Source organism: Aquarana catesbeiana, linkage group LG03 (genome assembly GCF_042186555.1).
Source record: "Aquarana catesbeiana isolate 2022-GZ linkage group LG03, ASM4218655v1, whole genome shotgun sequence".
Classification (NCBI taxonomy): Eukaryota; Metazoa; Chordata; class Amphibia; order Anura; family Ranidae; genus Aquarana; species Aquarana catesbeiana.
In genome coordinates this window covers 550,931,007-550,953,380 of record NC_133326.1, presented here as the reverse complement: position 1 = coordinate 550,953,380, position 22,374 = coordinate 550,931,007, and the positions used below count along the sequence as shown (strand labels likewise).

Here is a 22,374-nt window from a genome sequence, read left to right as displayed (position 1 = left end):
GTTCGTTTTTCGGCCAGTTAATGGACACAAATCGGTAATCGGCTGGGACGTTTTTGAGCTAAAAAAAAACACGAAGGACAAGTTTGGAAATGTTCTGCCGAAAGATAAATTGAAAGGTTAATGTGTAAGGTTAAGGTATATATGTGTGTGTCTCAGCCAATCAGGAGGGAGAATCTTGGATGGCTGAGACACTCGTGGACAGCGGGACCTCAGGTAAGTGTGAGGGGGGGCTGATGCACACAAAAGGGTTTTTATCTTAATGCATAAAGATAAAAAAACTTCTGCCTTTACAACTACTTTAAATTCAGAGGAAGTCGCATGACTATGTTGCTGGTTTCTGTCAGTAGCTGTGCAAATTTCCTTATGAGAACAGAGTTGAGTGCTCAGTGTTTCTACAGATGGAAGTCAATTTGTCATAGTGCTTTTGCTAAATTCTCTCTTATCCCAGATTAGAGACTTGTTAAAATGTTTTCCCTGAGCCGCTGTGCCGGATTTGATTTGAACTGTCAGCCTTTTAGGTACTTTTCCCGTGGGAGAGAGTGGAGTCATGTGATCCAGTTTGATGGCATACACTGCAATCCCCTGTTTGAAGCATGAAATGTTGGGAAGTTTTGAGCTTTTTCTTAAAGGGTTTGTTTTCAGAAAAAAAATAAAAGGGGATTTAACTCCCATACACCCTCCCTACCCCCGATCCCAGGTGTACTTGTCTCCATGGGTGATGAGCTGTCTGTGTCCACACAGCTAGTGGAGTCTGGAGATTTGAAATCCCCATCCCTTTTTTTCTGCAGCACTTCCAGAATGGATCAGGGCAATGCTCTGTCCCAGCCCTGAATCGCTCTGATCCATTCCAAAAGTGACACAGTAAGGCCCCTTTCACACTTGTGCGACTTTTCCTGTTTCTTTGGACATCAGTCGCATGACGAGTTGTACCCAATGATTCCCAGTGATAGTCATTCATATCTGTGTGGCTTCAAGTCGCACTGACTTCAAAGTAGTGCCTGTACTACTTTGGTCCGACTTTGTGCGAGTTGAGGTATATAGACCTCAAGTTTACACAATTTGCTGCCATTCCCTGAAATCGGGGTAAAGTTGCAGCCTCAAAATCGCGTGACTTTCAAGTCGCAGCAGTGTGAAAGGGGCCTAAGAGGGAGAAGAGCAGGAATTTCCACGCTCTGGACCGCTACATATGCTGCATAGACTCTGATCGCTCATCATCCGCAGCGGTGAGTACAGCAGTGACTGGCGGGTGGGAAGGGTGTAGGGTGTTCACCTTTTCTGAAAAAGTGAACTTACACTTTTAAGAGAGAAAATAGCTTGATCACAATGGGCTCTCCGCTGGTATCCCAAAATATGTTGCTATAGGAAAAAAAAGCTAACTTTAATTTATTTTTTTTATTTGCACCTTTTTGATTTTTTTTTAAATATACCCTTAGGCTGGATTCACACTGGAGATCGCAGTGACTCACAAGCAGGAGTCTAGTGTGTCTCCATTCACCATTTCAGGTCTGATTTCAGCCCAAATTTTGGGCTGAATTCAGACCCGAAACAGACCAAAAGACTCACAGGGCTCCTGTGCAATTTGCATCGGTCCAGCTGCAGAGATGTGTGAACCTTGATTTATGATCACCTGTGTGGCCTGTAGCTAAAATGGCCTCTGAAACAAAAGAAAGCAACTGACATTGAAGACATGCGTCTTCACTTGTTGAAATACTACTTCTAAGAGATCCAGATACGATCAATGCCACAAACTGCTTTAACGCCTGTGTAGACTGACTTTTATGTTTGTCAATGCCATCATTTTGAGACACTTCTGAGATCATTCAGCGTTCATTGGCAAGTGCAGTTGACCACCTGTCCTGCAATAAGTGAGTTTTGCATCCCTATATTCTTGCATGGGTATGTGAAACCAATTTTGAAGCAAACAAAAATCTGATTGATCCAGACCCTTTAAGTGGATGTAAACCCTCACATATACCCAGTGAAGTGAACAGCCTCAGATGATGCACAGAGATGAAACAAATCTCCCTACATAAGTTTAACATGTGTATCTGCTGTCTTCAGCTGTATATTTCCTGTAGAAAGTGCACGTCCTGTTACAGATTTTTCTCTTCCTGGGAGTGAATTTTTGCCATACAGCCAGGACAGCTGATTGAAGGAAAGGCAAACCCCCCCACATAGGCGAAGGAAGGAATGTGCGGAGCTCTGCTGTGAGACGCAAGCTGTCTGCTAATCTATTTTATAGCAACCTCCCAGACACAAACTTTTTATCTCCCATCTAGGATAACTTGTCAGAAGTATCAGGCTGATAACAGAGCTAGGAACAGAAGAAACACACAGAGAGATAAGAAAACACTACAGATATACAGTACCTTGAGTATTCATACCCCTTTGAATTTTTCCACATTTTTGTCATGTTACAACCAAAAAGGTAAATGTATTTTCTTGGGATTTTGTTATAGACCAAAACAGTGACACATAATTGAAGTGGAAGGAAAGCGATCGTTTTCAAATTGATTTATTTTACAAATATCTGAAAAGTGTGGTGTGCATTTGTATTCAGCCCTCTTTACTCCAAACTGAAATCTAGTGGAACCAATTGCCTTCAGAAGTCACCTAATTAGTAAATGGAGTCCACCTGTGTGTAATTTAATCTCTGTAAAAATACAGCTGTTCTGTGAAGACCTCAGAGGTTTGTTAGAGAACCTTGGTGAACAAACCACATCATAAAGGCCAAGGAACACACAAGACAGGCCAGGGATAAAGTTGTGGAGAAGTTTAAAATATCCCAAGCTTTAAACATCTCATGGAGCACTGTTCAATTCATCATCCAAAAATGGGAAGAGTATGGCACAACTGCAAACCTACCAAGACATGGCCGTACACCTAAACTGACAGGCCGGGCAAGGAGAGCATTAATCAAAGAAGCAGCCAAGAGGCCCATGGTAACTCTTGGAGTTGCAGAGATCCACAGCTCAGGTGGGAGAATCTGTCCACAGGACAACTATTAGTTGTGCACTCTACAAATCTGGCCTTTATGGAAGAGTGGCAAGAAGAAAGCCATTGTTGAAAGAAAGCCATAAGAAGTCCCATTTGCAGTTTGCGAGAAGCCATGTGGGGGACACAGCAAACATGTGGAAGAAGGTGCTCTGGTCAGATGAGACCAAAATTCAAGTTTTTGGCCTAAAGACAAAACATGGAAAACTAACACATAACCCTGAACACGCCATCTCCATGAAACGTGGTGGCAGCATCATGTTGTGGGGATGCTTTTCTTCAGCAGGGGCAGGGAAGCTGGTCAGAGTAGATGGGAAGATGGATGGAGCCAAATACAGGGCAATCTTAGAAGAAAACCTGTTAGTCTGCAGAAGACTTGAGACTGGGGCGGAGGTTCACCTTCCAGCAGGCCAACAACCCTATGCAGCCAGAGCTACAAGGGAGTGGTTTAGATCAAAGCATATTCATGTGTTAGAATGGCCCAGTCAAAGTCCAGACCTAAATCCAATTAAGTATCTGTGGCAAGACTTGAAAATCGCTGTTCAGGCGCTCTCCATCCAATCTGACAGAGCTTGAGCTATTTTGCAAAGAGTGTGCAAAAATGTCACTCTCTCTAGATGTGCAAAGCTGGAGACATCTCCAAAAAGTTTTGCAGCTGTAATTGCAGCGAAAGGTGGTTCTACAAAGTATTGACTCAGGGGGGCTGAATACAAATGCACACCACACTTTTCACATATTTGTAAAAAAAAAAAAAAAAAAAATGAAAACCATTTATCATTTTCCTTCCACTTTACAATTTGTGCCCTTTTGTTGGTCTATCACATAAAATCCCAATAAAATATATATACATTTTATGGTGGTAACATGAAAAAATGTGGAAAATTTCAAGGGGTATGAATACTTTTATAAAGGCACTGTGAGCCCAGCTCAAATTTCACGAATCGGGTTTACATCCACTTTAAATAAAATAATTGCAGTATTTCAGCAGTTATCTGCTGTGAAGTCACCTTTAAAAAAAAAAAAATAAAATAAAAAGTTGGATTTCTGAACCTGTTTGACATTACTGCCAGAAGAATACAGATATGATCTTTGGCCCTGTTTTATATTCAGCCTTGTGATTAAATATACTACTTTATTAGCAATCCATAAACCATACATGACCTTGTTTCTTCCCAGGATAAAATCCATCCATAACAATACATCTGCTGCTGCAAATCCATAGAAGGACAAATGCAATATATAATGATTAGTTGGGGAATAGCAGCGAGAGCGTGTAATACCAGGTTGTTGGTACATTAAAGTGTAATTCCAGTGAAATTCTAACGAAAGCTAAATCTACTTCCACACCTATTCTAAGACTTTTCAATTTACCCTGCAAAAGAAAAGGTCTATAGTTTCCTACTCTGTAATCACTCTGCTCTGGTCACATGAATGGCTTCCAGCTCCGGCTTCAGTGTAAAGGAGGGACAGCCGACAATGGCTGCCCCATAGTAAGCCTATGGGTGACATCATCTCTCAGGCTCTGCAACCATTGTCGCTGCCTCTCCTGTACACTGAAGCCGGCGGTAGGACCAGATCATATGACCAGAGTGGCTTCAGGATAGGCAAGTATTAGACCTCTTTTCTTTTACAGTGTAGATGAAATAGTCTTAGAATGGGGCTGGGAGTAGATTTTAACCTTGGTTAGAATTTTTGATTAGAATTTCACTTTATTGCTATAGTTTCATATGACCAAAATGGATCAACCTGTATCTGTGGTTGGCCCTATCAAAAAAAACCAAAAAAAAAAAAAAAAAACAAAAAACTTACTGCTGTAAATGGTAATGTAGGCACTTCACACTTATACTGTTTTATTGCAGTCAAACTTCAGAAATCCCACTATGTGTTCCCATTTACACAGCATACCTAAAGACTAGAAAAACAAAATATTAACTTTTTAGTGGTTTCTTTACAGCAGGTTTATACATTGGATCATATAGACAAGCTTCTATTGTCTTGCATAGATGGCTATGTATAGATAGAGGGTAGCTGCAATTCTTCTTTTTTTTTTTTTTATGTGCATTTAACATACAATGCAAAACCCAAACCTTGAAACCTTTAACCCTTTCAGTAGAACAGTAAATTTGGTAAATCTAGTTTACCACTAATAATGAAAAGTAAAAGGAGGAGGACTTCCAAACCGCTCAAGACAACTGATAATGAAATCTCCCAGCACAGTACAGGTAGGATTAATTATCGTAAACCTCAGTTCCCACTGTCCCCTCCCTAATATTTCGTAGAAGGGAAAGTTACGATTTTCAGCAAGAAAAAGCAATTAGGTGAGCAAGAATTTTAAAATGTTTTTAAAATGATGCTATGTGAGTAAGAAGATTTAACAAATAACAAGTAGGTGTTACACCAGTTTGGCTGCAAAACTATAAATACACTTGAACCTATCCCAGGGCCTGTTCCTGAAATCTTTGCTCAGTTGCTAAGCAGAGCCATTCTGTGGGTCCTCCTGCAAGCCTTTACATAAGTACAGGACACCGTAATGAAGTCTGAGCCAGTGGGTAGAAGCACAGAGCACGATGAGGAAATTGGGTATTAGAGACACCCAGAAGTTGGATGGATTTAAAGCTGAACTCCAACTTTCTTTTCCCTAGAACTGAATGGAATGATCAATCCCAGCATAGATCATACCTCTATGCCATGTTGCTCTGTTGTCTGCAGATCCCCTGAAATTCTGGGTTTAGTTGTTGCTTTGTGTCATGTGACACTCTATATCCTGCTGATAGACTCTCCCTTCCACAGCCACTTCCTGCAGCATCTAGAGTCTATAACACTCCCCTTTGTATTCTTTCAGACTCTGCAAAAAAATATAACTTCCTTCACAGCTCTGATGGTGGGTGGGATTCAATACATCCTAATTAGCAGGCCATCCTGCCCAGTCACACTTAAAGAGTCCAAACCTCCCAGATCAGCATTATTCAAGAAGGAAACCCCTTCATATAATATACACAGCCTGAAAACTAGATGTGCTGCTGCTGACCAGGAGTGAATAGATCACAATTAGAATTCAATCCTGACAGTTAAATATGCCAAACAGGGAGTGTCCCACCCCTCAGATCCCACCCTTCCAGAGCCAGGGTAAAGTGATTAATTTGCATATGAAGGAAACCCCTTCATAATGACCTCCCCTAGCCTCCTCTGTAGTCTTGCAGTAAGCCAATATTCTTTGGCATGCTGCAAGGCAGGAATGACACATTTACACCTTGTAACACCCACAGTAACCCTAGGACCCACCCACATCAACTACCAGAACTGGTACAAGTGACGCTCATGGCCCGCTCTGAAACTACAGAGTCTCAAAGGAGCATGGACATGTAGTATGAGAACTGGAAAATGAAGTCAGAGAACTTAGAAATTCAGCCAGGAGTGGTGATGACATCACCGACACAGAGAAACCTGCTGTATACAGTTAAAGTGGATGTAAACCCAATGTCATCCTTTCTAAACTACTGCCATAGGGGTTATCTATAAGGATATACATGCCTCCTGCGTGTATCTTTACCTGTCAAATGTCTCCCCTCTGTCTGTTATTAGACCCGAAAAACTGCAGATTCTGTGGGTGGGTCTGTTGTCTGGAGCTCGGTGGGTGGAGTCGTGATTGCAGTAGACTCCCCGCCCACCTCTACACTCCCCTTGTCAATATGCATTTTCTCCTGTTTATTTCTAACACTGAACTTCTGCTGTGATCTCTACCATCCAGTGAAAAGACAGGAAAGTAACCACATGACTTCAACATGCCAAATCATGCTGAGGTGTGGAACAGCCAATCCTTGCAGAGCTGCTGAAGAAAGGAGTGGGGGAGGGAATTAAATAATAATGCATGTCTCTTAGGCTCTCACTCACAGCAAGGGGGAGTATTTGACATTTTTTCTCATTGAACAATAAAAGAGGATTGCTCAGAGATGGATTAACTCTGTGTGGCAAGACTTGGCTCAAATGATAGGAAATCTTATACTCTACAGTATATATTAAAAAAAAAAAAAAAATCGGGTTTACATCCACTTTAAAGGAGATAAGTTGCACACAGACTGACAGTGTGGCTGGGATTCACTCACATACACAATTCATCTGTTTTGGGGAGGAAAAGCTGGAGTTCTCCTTTAATTTTTATTACCCTAATGACTGGGTTTTCTTTAAGAACTACATGGGTATAATGGACCAAAATGGGTTATAAGTATTACACAGTAATGGTACTCATAGTACGGAGTTGTTACCCTGCAGTCTGTAGAAAGTGAGGTTGCCATGTTTTGTTTCCCCAATGCATAGCCTCTTTAGTCACACATGAAATGATCACCTGATCGAGAAATCCGTTCTCAGGAGAAATGCTGCATTGGGAAAAGTTCTACTGATTTCTAGTTTTCCATTCTGTATGTGAACATTGGAGGTGTCTGGACATGCTCACACGTTTTCCTGTGTAGGCAAAAAGCTGCTCAGGCAATCCAAACATACATGTTTATGCATCTGTGTTATTAATCAATTCTAATTTTGCCTGCAAATTCTCCTATACGTCTATGATCAGCTTAAAACGGCTGTGATGATGTCAGTTTTTGCATTTAATTAAATCACAGCGGTCAGTCTTTAGACAGGAACTTGTTTTGGACTGGTAGATAACCACTCCAGTTTGGTCTTGTTCCCAACTGGCTAGGAATAATGACTTCAGTAATGAGCTTGTTGTGTGCAGCAAGTCTTTCCTACATTCCCTTCTCTCTCCCAGCACAGGAGGCCTAGGGCATGCTGACAAGCAGAGGAGAAGATTAGAGCAGTTACTTATTAAGAATAATATTACTGCTCATGCTCCTGACAGTTAGGACTCCATGTTTTTACTGTGGGCCTCACACAGTATTTGCGTGCCGGGAGACAGTTCATCAATGTCATTATTTTGTCCCCGAGAGTTATGTGAGCTCAAGGGTGTGTTATGCAGACAGCATAGGTAGTAAGTGGGATATTGCCAGCAATAAAAACGTAAAAAGTTACAACATTTGATTTTCATTGTTTTGCTTAAACTGTATTGAAACCAGCATTTCTATTAGCTGCCATCAGTTTGCATAGACTGCAAGACAGTTCAGACCAGATTTGTGATCCCTAATAATTATAGCCTCTGTGTTTCAATTATAATTGACTTGGTGTTGATCATTGTGATGTTCTACATAATGTCCTCTCCTATACCTTCACAATTTGATCATATGATTTGTGTTTTGTTCAATATAAAAATATGATAGTTTTTGTGGTCATAGACTTTTGATAACAACCAAAGGTTTTGTTTGGCCATTGTAGGATTTTTGATGGCAAGTTTTAAGCAATGTATGTGTATTTTTACTGTCAGCGGATTTACACTACACGTTTTTCCTTTTGCACCTTGTAAAGCCCCCTGTTGGCTTGGGGGGAAAAAATGTGATGGTGTGCAGTGCAGAAAAAGAAAACCATTTCACCATCTGTATAATTAGGCCCTGTTGAATGGCTGTATTGATGTTGTGTGTGACAATGTTTTAATAAGTAAAATGTTCTTTTGCCTGTGACAACCAGCATTGAGGGTCTTATTTTTGCTTTTTGGTTTATTTGATTAGTGAGAAAAATCACTAAGCAGCCTAGAGAAAGAGGAATTAAATGTCTACGCACTAAACCGTCAAGTATAGTTGGTGAAAAATAAAATAGAATTTTTCTTTTAACTGCAATAGTTTTGTGTGCAGAGTCTCCATTTAGTTTTCGAATTGCATAATTTGACACTCGCATACTATATTTAACGTGCTTTTTAGGTAAGGAAATTGATTTGGAATATCAGTGCATCGCTATACTGCTGAATGTTCTCTACACAGTTATCCTCCACATCACCTCAACTGCCAAGGGTGAACAATGATCCACTACAACGTGTCTCGTGTCAACACAATGGGCTGATAAATCTCTGTGGCTGTGGGAAGGCCTGACCCTGGTGGAAGCAGAATGAATCCCGTTCACTGTTACATAATATCATCTGACAAGTAGATTAGTTAGTTTTCTTGTGACAATTGCTAATCCCTCGTCATGTTTTAATTTTATTTCTATATATAATCGCACATCTGCAGAAAGAGGTGCTTTTTCAGTATATCTAGAGAACAAAAAAGTACTATGGGTTTGGAAGCGCTGTCAGGTATTTGTTGTCTTTGTCCCCTTTGGGGAGATGCACCCTTTTGTTGTGGTGACCATTTTTCACCACTACAGAATGTAAGGGAAAAGCCCAAAACAAAAATAAAAATCATCTTAAAATGGGGATATTTGTTCTTGCTGACAACTGTTTAGGAGTGAATTTCCCTCACTTTAGAGAGATTTTATCTCGCTTTCTGTTACATATAAAAGGAGGTAAAGGGAAATTTCCCAATTAAGACAAAGAATACTAAAAAAAAAGTTTAAAATGGCTCTAAACCTAATCAATTTTTTTTTTTATCCTTCATGCATTCCCTGCATTGAGATTAAATATACCCCACTAACTCTCCTAGCCCCCCTCCTGTCTTTAAACATTTAAATGGCACCTCTCATTGATCCAGTGCTGTCCTGCTGCCAGCATTGCTCTTATCTCTGTCTCACAAGATGCTCTGAGAGCAGCAGGAGCTATAGGATTCTGCTGCTGTAGGTCAAATCCTGTGAGGAGGGAGCTAGCAGCATGCCCAAGCTGTGTTGTGTGGGTCTGCGGATGTGCACAGCCTAGCCCAGGAGTGTGCCCTCACAGGTGCCCCCTCAGTACATGGCCTGCTGAGGGGGCACTCACGAGGAAAGGTGTGTGCCGACGAGAGACTCCTGAAGAGGAGGTAAGCGACCACATAGTTTGCTTCATGAGTAATCCTATTGGAATTCTCTTCCCTGACATCCTTTGATTGAACAATCTAAGGAAGTGGTTGGAAAATTGTCAGCTGGACAGCAGCTGCATCCAGTCAAATGTAACCTCTGTTCCAGTATTCTGATAGCCGGCATATGCCGCTGTCCAAATACAATAGCCGCAGCCAAAGATTTATCCATCCATGCTGTTTTTAGGGTTAGGTATGTATGGCTAACCTTAAGGGCACTTTCCTACTGAGGCAGTAAGCGGCGCTTTGCCTACGCTAGCGGTGTGCTTTTAACCCCCCAAGCTGCTCCTAAACCACCCCAAAGATGCAGCTTGCAGGACTTGTTTGTTTTTTTGTTTTGTTTTTTTTACGTCCCGCAAGCACACCGCTCCAGTGTGAAAGCACTCGGGCTTTCACACTGGAATGACAGAGGCGCTTTTATAGGCACTATTTTTAGCACTAAAACGCCTCAGTGTGAAAGTGGCCTAACTGTGCTAGAATTTTCACTCTGAGGTCTGATTCTTGCAACAATTATCCACAGATGTGGGGAATAGCTTATTTTTATCAGACCTTCATCACTTTATCGTGCAGTAAAGAATGTTACGTTTTTTTATTCTTATGTGCAACTGTGTTTGTATTCCCTTTTTTGTTTTGTTTTTTTTGTTTTTTTATGTAATTTTGAATGATTTAGTGTATACAGTTTGGATGATTCTAGCCATGTAGCCTTGAGATGTGATTAGGGAGGCGGTGTTTATTGTGTTAAGGATTGTGATTTTACCTTTGTATTGGAGGGGCTTGGTCTAAACTGGGCTGTCCACATAGTGGGTGGGAGTAGAGTGAAGGTTACCTGTTCTTCCTTCTGGATAGAGCATGAAGAATGTTTTGTTTATTCCTCTCTCCTGGCTTCCTGCTCTAAGAAACCAGTAACAATGATGGGCTCCCTTTCTGACTGCTCCTTTCTGTCTGGTGTGCAGTGACCGAGTACTATATCCCCTTCTCTGGATCTTAACTTCTCTGTCCAATGGATTACATGTGGAAGGAGTTTTGTCCTGTCATCCTCATAGTGAACTCTCACTGCTGCTGCTGTTCTCAGGACTGCCCGGGAGGTCAGGTGGGTCAGTGACCATCAACCAGAGGATTTAACATTTAGATTATATTTACAGTTCTACAATTGCCACAATCTTCTGGCAGGTTCAAGAACTCCTGTCTGTCACATTCACTGCAATGTAGTGGCTTCGTTTTAGCGAATGGTGTGTGTATGTGTGTGTGTGTGTATGTATGTATGTATGTATGTGTATATATATATATATCTGTGTGTGTGTGTGTGTGTGTGTATATATATATATATATATATATATATATATATATATATATATATATATATATATATAATGTATGTGTGTGTATATAGAGAGATAGATATCTCTAGCCATCAAAAAAGGCTGTATTTCATTAAATAGTATTGGGAGCTTCTGACCATTTCTCCTATACTGTTTGTGCTTCTCAGGATTGACTGTATAATGTACTGTAGTTTTGATAAGTGAGGGTTTTTTTTTTTTTTCTTGCTTTTTCTTTTTCTTTTTTTTTTTTTATTCCATGCTAGCAAAAGTGTAGCTGTTGGTTCAACAGGATTCACTGCAGAACAATAGAATTTGCGTAATATGTGTTGCCAACTTTGCGGTCAAATTTACATCGATACATGAGGGGGAAGAGTGAGTGTATATGTGTGTGTGTGTGTGTGTGTATATATATATATATATATATATATATATATATATATATATATTTTAATTTTTTGCCCCACCCACTTTTCTTGTTTTTGGGGCATGTTTGTAGGACTCTATGGGCAGCTTACATGTAAAATTGCAGCTTAATAGCTTACAGTGTAAAATTGGGGGCAGATTTGTTTCAGGCTCTATGCACACTGGCTTAAAAATCACTGTTTCTACAGGAGTTTTGTGTTCTAGCTGTAGAAGCTACTCAATGTTATATCCTATGTGTCCATCCACATTAGGACGAATACAGGCATATTTGGAGCTTAACGTTCAGAAGCAGGGAAAAAACCCTTCTGGTTTGCCTTTCTGATTGGAGTTTGCTGGCAGAAAAAAACGCAAAACTCTCTTAAACTCTGTACAAAAAACGCTCTATATGAGTGTTTTCTTTTGCCAGAGGAACTGGAGTTTTTTTTAAGCCCAGTGTGCACGGTGCCTCAAAGTGTATTAAAATACAATATACCACCCAAGCCTTGAGATCATTAACTCTTCATTAGGACATACTGTGCACATCTAGTTTACAACTTATAATAAAGATTTGCCAGCACGGTACAGAAAGGGTTATGTATAGCAAACCTAACTCCCTAGCTCCCCCTTACCTTGCAAAAAAGGGGAAAATAGGGTTTTAAGCATGTAAAAAGATAAATGTTTGAATACTTTAAAAAGTTATGCTATTTGTTACTTTAAGTACGGACACCTGAATAAAACAAGTAGTGTTTGGATTTGTTTTGTAGAAGTTAAATGCAGATGTGCATGCTACAGCTTCAATCATGATGGAGGAAAGATTTAAACCCAGATGAACCATCGAAAGTACCACTTCCCAACCGGCTCCCATACATATATGGCGGAAGGTTGGCTATCCTGCTTGAATCGCCATATATGTACGGAGGCTCCTTTAAGAGCCATAGCAGGCACACTGCACAGTGAGGGACCTGGGCGCAATCACTGCCGGCTACCCGCGATCGCGGGCACTAGAGTCAGAACAGAGGGGGGGGTGTGTGTGTGTAAACATACACACAAATCCCTGTTCTGACGGGAGGGGAGACAGGTCATGTGTTCCTACTAAGTAGGAACACCAATCTGGCTCCTCCTAGTCAGTTACACCCCCTCAGTTAGAAACACACCTAGGTAACACACTTAGCCCCTTGATCGCCCCCTAGTGTTAACACCTTCCATGCCAGTGACATTTATACAGTAATCAGTGCATTTTATATAGCAGTGATCGCTGTATAAATGTCAATGGTCCCAAAAGTGTCCAATCTGTCCGCCGCAATGTTGCAGTCCCACTAAAAATCGCAGATCGCGCAAACCAATCAATTGCTTATACGCTTGTGATTTTTTTTTTTTTTTATACCAAAAATATGTAGAATACATATTGGCCTAAACTGGTGAAGAAATGTAGTTGTTTTTTTGGGGGGGGGGGGGGAAGATTTGAGAAAATATATATAAATATATATATAATCTCTGTAAAAAAAAAAAAAAAAAAAAAACGTAAATTTTGTTTGGGTACAACTTCACACGACCACGCAGTTGTCCGTTAAAGTGGCGCAGTGCTGTATTGCAAAGAAGGGCCTGGTCATTAAGGGGGCAAGGGGGCAGATGACAGGTGTGCAGCGGCGGACTTATCAGAGCGCCGCTCTCCCCTATGGGGGATCGGATGATGACGGACCGTAGACTCCATCGTCATCCGATAACGGATGGAAAAGTACGTTTTCCCTCCGTTACACTTTTTCTCTACAATTTCCAAACTCCTTATATACTGCTGGAGTGAAAAATCTAATATGTTATTATTTATGTTGTTGTGGTATGACTATGCACTACAGACCAGTGTTAATTTTGATGTCAAATTTCAATTTAGTTTTAGTCTTTTGGCTAAAATGCCATTTTAGTTTTATTCGTATTTTAGTCATCTCAATTGTTTTAGTCGACAAAATTAACACCTTGTCTACTGTTTATTGCAGCTTTACACACTGTTTTTAAATATTTATATTTTGCCTTCTCCTTTTAATTGACCTGTTTAATTTTAAACTGATTGTAAATATAAACATATTTTTTTATTTTAATTACAAGCAGGTTTATACTTACCTGCTCTGTGCATTGGAATTGCACAGAGAGACCCCGAACCTCTTCTTGAGTCCCCCACCAGTGCTTCTGGCTCCTCCTCTCTGCACATGTTGCACTAGACTTGCCTAGTTTTAAGGGCTCCTTTTCAAATTGGTGCTTCCTGTACAGACTGCTGAGATCCAAGGGCTGCACTTTAAACCTTAGAGCCGCAGGTGGGCACCAGTGGCCTAGATCAATGTCGTTCTTTCTTAGATCCCGGCTTGAGTGGAATCCCCCCCCCATATATTTGGGATGTACATCTATACTAATGTAACAAATTACAAAAAGTCACAAGTTTCACCTGTATAAAATACAGCAACTCCTTACAGAAGGTCTCTTCTCCTCTACAGAACGGTCATGGTCTTGTCACATTAAACTTTTAAAACCTTCTAAAATACATTATGGCAGAGCCAGGGCTATTGCTAGTTAAACAGCGGGTTAATATTTTCAGTAGTTATTTCCAGTCATAGTGTAACCGTCCATCTTGGTCTAAACACACCAAACTCCCTTTGTACAGAGGAGTTGCATTATTTGTATCCATAAGTAAAAATATATTGAGCAGCAGATAGGAAAACATTGGGACCAGGCTATTTTTATATTGCATCGTGACATGAATTTACCAGCATTTTAATTCATTTGTACTTATATTTGGGAAGTTTTACTTAAAACAATTCGTTTCACAGTTTTACCTTTTGCCAACTTATTACCCAGTTCCATTACCATCAGTCTATGTCCAACAAAAGGTGCTTTAAGTCTAATGTCCCCACCACAAATGTTTTCGAATGTATATCCGTGTATAAATCAAGCTCGGGGCACATTCTATTTGGGTAATACATTTGATAATTGCGCCAGACTATCAGGGGTGCAACAGATCAAAAATCTCACGGTTCAGATCGTTCCTCTGATCAGCGTCATGGATCGGATCATTTTTCGGATCAGCAAAAATAATCTCTCCCCACTGTAACCTCCACAATCTCCCCACTGTAACCTCCACAATCTCCCCACTGTAACCTCCACAATCTCCCCACTGTAACCTCCACAATCTCCCCACTGTAACCTCCACAATCTCCCCACTGTAACCTCCACGTCATCTCCCTCACTGCTGTAATATCCACGTCTTCTCCCCCACTGCTGTAATATCCACGTCTTCTCCCCCACTGCTGTAATATCCACGTCTTCTCCCCCACTGCTGTAATATCCACGTCCTCTCCCCCACTGCTGTAATATCCACGTCCTCTCCCCCACTGCTGTAATATCCACGTCCTCTCCCCCACTGCTGTAATATCCGTGTCCTCTCCCCCACTGCTGTAATATCCACGACATCTCCCCCACTCACTGTAATATCCACAGCCATCTCCCCACTGTATACAGTATAGGAAGACTAGTGTTTAGTCTTACCTTACCAGAATAGAAGCCGGTGTAACGACATATTTGGCGACCCATCGCAGTTTGCTACGGAAGTGGCGTTCCGTCGCCGCCATCTTGCTACACCCCACACTCGTCCACACTAAGGATACACTAAGAAGGGGGAAAGTGGACATGTTGTTACACCCACCGGAGTTTTGCATTTTATGCGTATTTATAACAGTAAAGTCAGTTTATATAGTGAAATACTGTACTTAAAACTCCATCTGACAGCTTAGATGTTGAATTTTAAAAGCAGCGAACTTCTGTCAGATTAGGTAAACCTGTGAGATGAGCAGGGCTGACGCTGCTTTTAAAATTCAAGATCTAAGTAGTCAGACGGAGTTGTAAGTCCTGTATTTCACTATATAAACTGACTTTACTGTTATAAATACGTGTAAAATGCAAAACTCCGGTGGGTGTAACAACATGTCCGCTTTCCCCCTTCTTAGTGTATCTTTACTCTGGACGAGTGTGGAGTGAAGCAAGATGGCAGTGATGGGATGTCACTTCCATAGCAAACTGCGATGGGCCGCCAAATATGTCGTTACACCGGCCTGAGGGGTGATGACGTCAGTGCGCAGCTCACTGCCGCCGGGTGTACCAAGATGGCCGCCGCTCCGGAGCTAGGCCGAAGCCGCTGCCTTTCCTAAGGCCGAGGAAGCGGAGCGCTCCGCGAATCGCGTGGTGTGACGATCCGAACTGGTTGCACCACTACAGACTATGCTTATTTATTATATTATTTACAGTTCCTATCCCGAAGGCACCCAAACTGTAGCAGTGTATCCCTGTGCACAGATGGTTTTAGGCTCGGTTCATACTGCCTCGACCTGAAAGCTGCGACTTTGCCAGGCAACTTCCTGGCGACTTGAGTACTACTTTGATAGAAGTATAGAATAGACATTGCCTTGAAGTAGTACAGGAACCTTTTCTGAATTTGGAGTGACTTAAGTAGTGCTAATTAAGACGGCTATCTTTGACTAACCCGAGATTTCACATTTCACGCAACTTGGGGTCTAACAAGTCGGATCCCAAGTTGCGGCAGTGTGAACCAAGCCTAAAAGTCACAGCTCTTTATTTCCCTACACAAATGCCAAATATGTATGATGCTATTGACCAGCAGCAGTTTTGTACTGCATTGGTGCATTTGACAAGGCATTAAAAATGACATGGTGCTTGTTTCTGCTGCATTTTTCTGTGCTAGGAACTTTCTGGAGTACCTCAGATCACTTTAATGGTGGTGTGAACATTTACATGATATTGTCCATATGCCAGAGGTTAGATTTACTTAGTTGCAGAGGATGTGACCATTGTATAGTCTTTGCCTAAAGTGGATGTAAACCCAATTCATGAAATTTCAGCTGGGCACATATATCTGCAGTGGTTTGTTATCTATCTTCAAAGCACTATGTCCGGTAGCTGTTTCCTGCTTCATTTTTTCTGTTATCAGCCTGATCATTCCTGACAGGTTCTCCATCAACTGTGATAAAATCAGCTGGAGTTTTGTGTTGGGGAGGATGCTATAAAAAGATTAGCAGAGTGCTGAACCATTCAACCAACAGCTCTGAAAGTCTACCTATGAGGAGAGGGGGCGTGTGTTTCCTCCAATCAGCTGTCTTGGCTGTATGCCATGACTTCACTGCAGTGTGGAACAGGAAGAGAATATCTCCTAACAGGATGTGCACTTTCTAAACCATATATAAAGCTGAAGACAGCAGATATCAATGTAAAACTTATGTGGGGAGATTTGTTTCATCCCTGTGTATCATCTGAGGCTCTTCACTTCACTGGGTATATGTGAGGGTTTACATCCACTTTAATGAAATTACCACCAAATATTTCTGAATGCTTAATAGGATTTCCAATTCAAAATGCATAACTTCTAGTGAAGAACAATGGGTAACCTACTGAACTTTTACAACCTGAACGATTTAATTTGGCCACAGTTTATTATGATGCAAAGGTGCATAAATCTTTTCATGTGGGAATAAAAAAACACTACTATGTAACAGAGTATTTCTAGATGTCCGCAATATTCAGCAAGTTCTGTCTAAGCCAGTGTATCTCAACTGCAGTCCTCAAGGCGCCCCAACAGGTCATGTTTTCAGGATTTCCCTCAGATGAAACGGTTGTGGTAATTACTAAGGCAGTGAAACTGATCAATTCGCCTGTGCAAAATTAATGGAAAGTATGAAAACATGACCTGTCGGGGAGTCTTGAGGACTCGAGTTGAGAAACACTGGTCTAAGCCAACATGTAAGCCATATGGCTAAAGGTTTGTGGTTGCCTGACCATCACACCTCCTGTATGACCAAAAGTATGTAGACATCCCTCCAAATGATTGAATTCATGTGTTTCCGTTAAAGGGTACTGATATTGCTGCAGCATACAATGATTTTTTTGTAGATGGGTTTGGAAAGGCCCTGTTGTGTTCCAGCATGACTGCCCCTGTGTACGAAGCAATCTTCATAAAGACTTGACCAGTCTAGTGTGAAGGAACTCAAGTGGTGGCACAGAGCCCTGACCTCAACCCTACTGAACACCTTTGGGATAAATTGGAAAGCCATGTGCAAGCTAGATCTTCATGTCCAATATCAGTACCTGGCCTTACAAGAGGGCACAAATCCCTGCAGATTCTCCACTGTGCTCGGAAGATTTTCTATACAATTTGGAGTATGCTACAGCCACAAAAAGGAGCCAACTCCATATTAATGCCATGTTTTTTGAATAGCATGTCCAGCAAAATGTTTTGTGGTTAGGTGTCCACAAACATTTGTACTATATATTGTAAATGCAACTCACAATTTTACTCTTCTGTAGAGAAAAGGAAAGGACTATCATCCTCGCACACAAACATCCAACACGCTGAAATATGTCTTTTGTAGCTAATTTACCAACTAGATTGTGTTGTTTTTGTTTTTTTAAAATACTTTGCGACCCCTTCAATTAATGCATTGGGGGAGATTTACTGAAACTGATGCACACAGCATCTGGGGCAGCTGGGCATAGTAACCAATCTGCTTCTAACTTCAGCTAGTTCAATTAAGCTTTGACAAGAAAATCTAGAATCTGATTGGTTACTATGCACAGCTGCACCAGATTTTGTGCACCAGTTTTTAGTGAATATCTACCAGTGTGTCAAAAACAATCTGAATTATTTTATTTTTTTTTAATTAAATAAGGATGAACATATTGTCTAGGATTCCCTGTTTAAACAGGCATTGAACCTGGTCATGGGCAATGTGAAAGTTTAATTTACTGTAAATGCTGCAGACCAAATGGCATGATATACACACTTTACCAGTCAGCGAGCGGTTTCCAACCTCTGCCTCTTTACAGATGTGTCGATCATGGTGTAACTTTTCCCCTGATGTAAACCAGGTTAACCAGATTTAGCTTCTGGAAATTATTTACCAGAGGTAGATCTATGCTAGCAAGTTACTTGCAATAAAAGTAATTTCCTCTACGTCTTGTATTTACAGGGTGTGAAGCCAGCCAGCTTTGATAAGGTTGCTATTCCAGAGGTGAAAGAGATCATCGAGGGATGCATTCGCCAGAATAAGGATGAAAGGTTTGCGAAGATGTCCTAGGTTTATATGATATGTAACGGACTCTTTATATTCTCTGGAATGTGTTTTTGATGGACAGGGTGCCTATAATGTTCAACCTTCAGTGTATAAAGCTTTATTTACATGCATTTCCTCTCCAGAAAAGCCTATGTCCCTTTCCACTATAGACCCCATTGGGCCGAGTTTCTTCAAGACCCTTCAGTATATTTTCTGAGTTAAAAACTTGGATCGGGATTCCACAGCACAGAAGTCTTGCCTACTTTTGCAGGCCCTTACAGTGTAACGCTTGCCAAAAATCCCTCCAAGATTTGTTTAGCTGAGGAAAGGTAAAACCTCTGTCAGGTTTTTGCTATGTGTGACCCCTAGGATTTCCCCATTCTTCCTGTCTCAAGGAAGCAGGAAGTACATGGGATTCTCCTCAAAATAAGGGGAAATCTCACCTGACAGCTGTCACCAGAACATATGCCCCCCCACTGGAAATTATGCATTTTGTTCCTGTTCCAGTAGCCATCATAATATTTTGCGTTCTTTTCATTCTCCCCGGGTGACAGTGGACCACAGGACGAAAACTAAAGTTGGCTAAGACACACAGACAGCCGTAAAAGCCTGACAAATGTCTCTAATCCTTGCCCATTCTATCAGTTTTAAACTAAAGAATAAAGTTTTGTCTGAAGCTATACTTAGTGGTACTTAACCCAGGACCCTGCATTCACTATATCTGGCCTCCCACAGTACACAGAACATGGAAATGCAATTCTTTTGGTAAATATAAACTGCTTAATAACTTTTCTCATCAGCAGTATATAGCAGTCTTGTGATGACTTTCAGTTTCTGGCCGAGCGCTGGTTAAAGCTTTTCGGTGCTTATGAGGCTGCATGACCCCTGACCCTCTGGACAGTGCTGATTGGCATTGAGCTAATCACATGCATCCTCAAAAAAAAAAAAAAAAACTCTTGCACCACACACACCAAACTGAGCATGTGCAGATTGCCTCCTAGGGCTCTGTACTATCAGCAGATGGATTGGGGACATTAAGGGTAGGATCAGAGAAGACAGGATCAAAGTCTTTTTACACAATATGGTGGATTAGCCCCTTAAATTCCACAGTGAGTAGAACAGGCATGCTTTACTGCATATACAGACTGATTTTACAGTTTTGGGTTTGGTAACACTTCAACTTTTTTGGTGACATCTGTGACAGGGATTGTGCCAGTGAACATCCATGTGACATTTTATTTTATGTTCGCAGTTAGTGCATCTTGAGAAAATATGCTTTACATCTCTGCCAACTTATCTGTCACATTGTGAGGCACTCGTGTGTGGTTCACTCATGTTTGCACTGTGATCTCCCTGAAGTTGTTGATTTTGTTTGGTTAGGTATGCCATTAAAGACTTACTGAACCATGCCTTCTTCCAAGAGGAGACTGGGGTGCGAGTGGAACTGGCAGAAGAGGATGATGGAGAAAAGATAGCCATAAAGCTGTGGTTACGCATTGAAGATATCAAGAAATTAAAAGGCAAATACAAGGATAACGAAGCCATAGAATTTTCTTTTGACTTGGAGAGGGATGTCCCCGATGATGTAGCTCAAGAAATGGTGAGCTTTCCTCAATTTCTGTCCCATACACTGCTCAAAAGGAATCCCTGTTAAGCCATCACATATTATCAAGTCATTACTTTTAACTGTTAAAGTGATTGTTAACGATCGTATATATGAAGGATAACGGCGCCAACCGTAAACCTATACCTTGTGTCTAAATAATTCTGTCATACAATTCATATGGATATACAAAATTGGGTGATTACATAAAAAAAATTAGAAAATATGTAAAGAATAAAAAATATTTATTATAAAAAAAAATACTTGTGAAAAAAATATTTCAAAAAATATATATACAAAGTCCCAGTGCTGCTCCTAGAAGTATATAAGATATCCCTTGTGCTCAAAAACTTCATGCTTTTATACCACCACTTTGTAATTCACCACCACTTTCCAAAGTTTGCACTCACCAGAAAGCAATAACAAAACCGCCTCAATATTGTGCCAGGATTTGTTTTACTTTCATAGAGTATAACACAGGTTTGCCTGCAATTATCACAGCGTTCCATCCATGCTTCAACAATCTCAAAATCTCATGGAAAACAAATACCCATCATTGCGCAACATTCTAAGCTTTATTTTGTATCTTAAAAAATTGATACATTTTTTAAAGATACAAAATAAAGCTTGGCCATCATTGCGCAACATTCTATTCGTTTTCCATGAGATTTTGAGATTGTTGAAGCATGGAAGGAAAGCTGTGATAATTGCTGGCAAACCTGTGTTATACTCTATGGAAGTAAAACTAATCCTGGCATAATATTGAGGCGGTTTTATTATTGCTTTCTGGTGAGTGCAAACTTTGGAAGGTGGCGGTGAATCAGAAAATTGGTGGTGCATCAAAGCATGAAGTTTTTTTATAATATCTATTTTTTATTCTTTACATATTTTTATATATTTATGTATTCACCCAATTTTGTATTCACATGAATTGTATGACAGAATTGGTTAGACACAAGGTAAGGTATAGGTTTAGGGTTGGCGCAGTTATCCTTCATATATACACTCTTTACTATCCCACACTATATAGTGGGGAATCTATAACTGCAGCAGATCCTATATTTACACATTTATATTCTTGGTTTGCGCCGGTGACACCACTCACATTGGTAACGGTCACCTTTTAAAACAACCCATTCAGTTTAAAATAGATATTCAAAAAATATATAGATGTAAAAAAAAAAATACAAATACCTTTTTTTATTCCTTATTTATAATTCCATTCCCTCTGTTCCCAGCTGCATAAATGCTGGGGGAAGGAGAAGCAACAGCACACAGAGCTTCCCAGTGAATGGCTGAAGCAGGGTGGGGGCGTGTCAAGAAAAATTAGATCATTGGGGGAGAGCAGACCGTTCCCAGCACAGCTAGAAAACTGACCTCTGCTGGGTTCTCCTGCTTAGTGTGGCCAGTTTTTAATAGGAAAGCATAGGGGCTGGCAGGAACACCAGGGATTTCACACACAGGAAGCAATACAAAGAGAACAGAGTACTTTTTTTATACAAGTACGTGATACAGCAGGCACATTTCGGGAATATGAAAGTTTGACTTTAAATATTCCTTAAGTTTTTCATAATTGATTTTTAGCTGCCTGCATTTTGCTTCTAATATTACAACAACCAATGTGGGATGTTGTGACTGGGATGAAGCATAATGGTGAACAATAGACTTTTGAGGCAATTCCCTTTTGCTTTCTGTCTGTAGAACGCAACAGGAAGTGAGAGGAAATTCCCTATTAGCTGTTGCTGAAATGGGTGTCGTTCTTGAAAAAATTTCTCACCTCCTGTTCTTGCAATGACCCAAACATTTTGATTTCACACCTTTTGGTCAATGGGCACATAGAGGGTGAGTCTCTAAATGATTACCTCTATTACTTATAGTAAAATCGGCCTTAAATAAAAGCAGAGCAAAGAAATTAGGTGGGGGAGAATTGGAGAGTAAACTGCAAGTGTTTTATAGTACAAATATTAAAAGGTTTTCTGACTAGTTGGGGTAATAAAACACATAGGGTCAATTCACGAACGGTTATCAAATGCAGTAGTTGTGTTTTTTGTAAATATTGCGAAGTGATAATGGGAGTCAGTTCTTCACAG

The 22,374-nt window shown here is 40.6% G+C and overlaps 1 protein-coding gene across 11 annotated transcripts in view; it reads left to right on the top strand.

Annotated features, from left to right (window-relative positions):
- The window catches only part of LOC141132778 (serine/threonine-protein kinase WNK1-like), a 252,474-nt gene that overhangs the window by 132,456 nt on the left and 97,644 nt on the right, over positions 1–22,374 (top strand). For all 11 annotated transcript variants that reach the window (XM_073621627.1, XM_073621622.1, XM_073621623.1 and 8 more), the window contains 2 exons: positions 18,598–18,686; positions 20,062–20,281. In XM_073621627.1, coding sequence (XP_073477728.1) covers positions 18,598–18,686; positions 20,062–20,281 — 309 coding nt within the window. The remainder of the gene's footprint in view (positions 1–18,597; positions 18,687–20,061; positions 20,282–22,374) is intronic.